Source organism: Trypanosoma conorhini (genome assembly GCF_003719485.1).
Source record: "Trypanosoma conorhini strain 025E chromosome Unknown Tco_14.4_contig_00090, whole genome shotgun sequence".
In the NCBI taxonomy this organism is placed as follows: Eukaryota; Euglenozoa; class Kinetoplastea; order Trypanosomatida; family Trypanosomatidae; genus Trypanosoma; species Trypanosoma conorhini.
In genome coordinates, this window is record NW_021704177.1 from 8756 (window position 1) to 11554 (window position 2799).

At 55.0% G+C, this 2799-nt stretch overlaps 2 protein-coding genes across 2 annotated transcripts, besides 2 other annotated features; both read right to left on the reverse strand.

Annotated features, from left to right (window-relative positions):
* Window positions 1–30: a microsatellite.
* Window positions 31–94: 64 nt separating this feature from the next.
* Window positions 95–134: a sequence feature (A-rich).
* Window positions 135–187: 53 nt separating this feature from the next.
* On the reverse strand, window positions 188–1657 carry Tco025E_02330 (uncharacterized protein; the record flags this gene model as incomplete). The annotated part of the gene is made up of 1 exon (XM_029369258.1): window positions 188–1657. One exon carries the CDS (start codon window positions 1655–1657, stop codon window positions 188–190), a length of 1470 nt encoding a protein of 489 aa, XP_029230622.1.
* Window positions 1658–1951: 294 nt separating this feature from the next.
* Window positions 1952–2365, reverse strand: Tco025E_02331 (uncharacterized protein; the record flags this gene model as incomplete). The annotated part of the gene is made up of 1 exon (XM_029369259.1): window positions 1952–2365. The coding sequence occupies one exon, from the start codon at window positions 2363–2365 to the stop codon at window positions 1952–1954; it is 414 nt and encodes a 137-aa protein (XP_029230623.1).
* Window positions 2366–2799: the final 434 nt, after the last annotated feature.

Consider the following 2799-nt stretch of genomic DNA (forward strand, 5'->3'; position numbering starts at 1 on the left):
AGAGAGAGAGAGAGAGAGAGGCAGAGAAAGGTTTAACATCGACGCCCGTATTGCTTCAAAAATGCAACATTGAGGCAGCAAAATCCGGGAGCTCAAGAAAATAAAAAAAATAAAATAAAACAACAAAAAAAAAACGTTTATTGGTTCATAAATATCTCGTACAGGATGAGAATGCGCCGACAGACACTCACGACGGTGGCTTTGGAAACGGTGGGGGGACAAGTGTACAGGACCGCAGCGAGGTGGACACAGAGTGGCTTCCAGCACTCGCGGATGGCTGCGGCCTCGAACGGCGCGAGGCCGACTCTACAACGGTGGCACTCGGGGACTGCGGAAAGGGCTCAAAATAAACAGAAGATGTTGAACAAGAGGACTCCCAGACGGGGAAGAGAGCATCACGGTCTCCTGAATTCGCGGCGCCCCCTTTGCGCCGCTCATCTTCCTCCGCCCCATGCCTTTCTCCAGCGGCGTCGTGGAAATGGTGACTATGACCACAGCTGTGGGAGTGGCCATGGTGGTGGGCCGAGTGATTTCCCTCCAGGCTGCTTGCGTCGTCGTCGTCGTCGTCGTGTGGGGCTCGCGTCTCGACGAAGACGCGCGACGCAACCTTCTCAAGGGCGCGCCGTACTGCCGCCGTCACGGCGGAGGGATCCGCGGAGGACATGAGCCGCACGCGCACAAGCGCCATCACCTCGCCCTTCGCCACCTCCCAAAAAACGGCGGACCGGACCTGAAGCACACCCTCAACCAGCCTCACGTTGCGGATGGCCCCATCACAGGCCGCCACAACAGACGGCTGGCAAACCGCGTTGTTTGCCAGTAGCCACGCCATCTCCTTTGCCTTCCTGTAGGAAACCACACATGCGTGGGCTGCCAACAGCAGCGCTCCACCTATCTCCCACAGAGGACTTCTCGAAACCATCGTCGCAAGACACACTGCGATACACGTCAATGGGGCAAAGGCACGCGCGGCAGCACGCACAGTGCGATTAACTAAAAATGACCCGTGCGGCAGCTCCTTCAAGGACTTCCGCAGCTGTCGAGCCGTGTGGCTCGCCTGCCCAGCGGATAGGATTTGCACGTCATGATGGTCAACACCTTGGCCGCTAACGCAATCGTATGCGTCAATTTCCCGCGCGTACACGGTCACCAAAATAAAATGGTATACGCCAAGAATAAGCAGCAAAGAGCGGGGCATGTGGGATGCGCAGAGGGCGCAATGAAGACCCTCCCCGATCACTGTCAGGCAGCCAAACATAACGAAGATGGTAGAACCAAATGAGACCAGCACAAAAAGCCGCCGCATGCCAAACGAGAAGCCGGTAGGCGCATTCGCATCCTGCTGTAGCGAATTCCCCCCTCCCTCTACTTGGCCGCTACCGGAGGAAGACATGGGCCGGCATTTCTCGCCCTTGTCGGGCGGCGACGTAAGAAGACTGTCGTGGCCGTAATGGCACGACGCAGCAGCGGCCGCAAGTGTCGTCCACGCGTTGAGCACAAAGAAGGAGTTCACGTTGAGAACTATGCACTCAAAGTAAACGCTTAGCACTAGATCGAAAATCCACAGGCCAAAGAAAATCGCACTAATTTTGCGGAGGCGGCACATTTCGGGATCGGTATCCGCCATCGCAAGTTGCAGCAGGGCCCGCCACATCATTCTTTATTTCGCCACAGTAACTTCCCCCTCAAAGGAACCCAAAGGCAAAAAGGTGCAAAGGGCAAAACAAAATCGAAAGCAAGCCCAATAAAATAAACAGCCATGCCACCGCAGTCCAATTCCCCTTTTCACGCCACCACATGATACATTTTACACGGACAGGCTCGTATATCTATACCAACATATATACTTGGCCCCATTCCTTCCTGCCCTCGTTTTTCTTGTCGCTCTAACCTGCAAGCATACTCACGTGCCCACTAGGTGGGCACTCACCCATTAGACGTCCAATTCTTCTTACGGCAAAGAATGATCCCCAGTACGTTGGCGCTTCATATGCGTACCTGTGCTCAGCAGCGGTAGCAAATGGGCCATGCCGGCAGCCTTTAGCGCCAACTTTATGTCCTGCGCCGAAAGCGTGACCCGCTTCTTTGCCTCCCGAGATCGTTCGTCCTCAGCAAGGCATGACAGATACAGTAAGAAGAGTGAAGCTGCCTTTTGAAAGGCAACACGAGCATCCTTCGACAGAAGCATACCATCCGGTAGCGCCGCCGACACAGTCCGGTCCACCTGGCCAGAGGCAAGACTGCGAACTTTCAGCGTGGCAGCAGTAGCCGAGCACGTCCCCGAGGCATCCATCGCGGCACCACTTGGAAGTTGCCCAGGAGGAGCAGGAAAAAAGGGCTGTCCACTCGAAGACACCTCCTCCATGTAACTAACTAAACGCAGCACTAAAAAGGCAGAAGTCAAAACGAGAGGAGAATCTAATCAACATCAATTTAACCAGGCTCTGTTTACACAGGCACGTTTAGGCGCACGGTGCTTCAGTGCAGAGAGGCAGCGGGCAGGGATGTAGACAATGACACAGAGAAGAAGGAGAGAGGGGCATCAGCCACAGAAGTGAACGGCGTTCAATCGTCACTGGCACGTCGGATTGAAGGGCTAACTTCGTGAACAATAGGTGATCATCATGACAAGCAGAGAACTCGCGGCAATGGCTCTTCGTCACCGCTATCACAGGGCACAACTATGGCATGTTGCAGCAGGCTCTGTTTACACAGGCACGTTTAGCGCACGGTGCTTCAGTGCAGAGAGGCAGCGGGCAGGGATGTAGACAATGACACAGAGAAGGGGGAGAGGAGGGG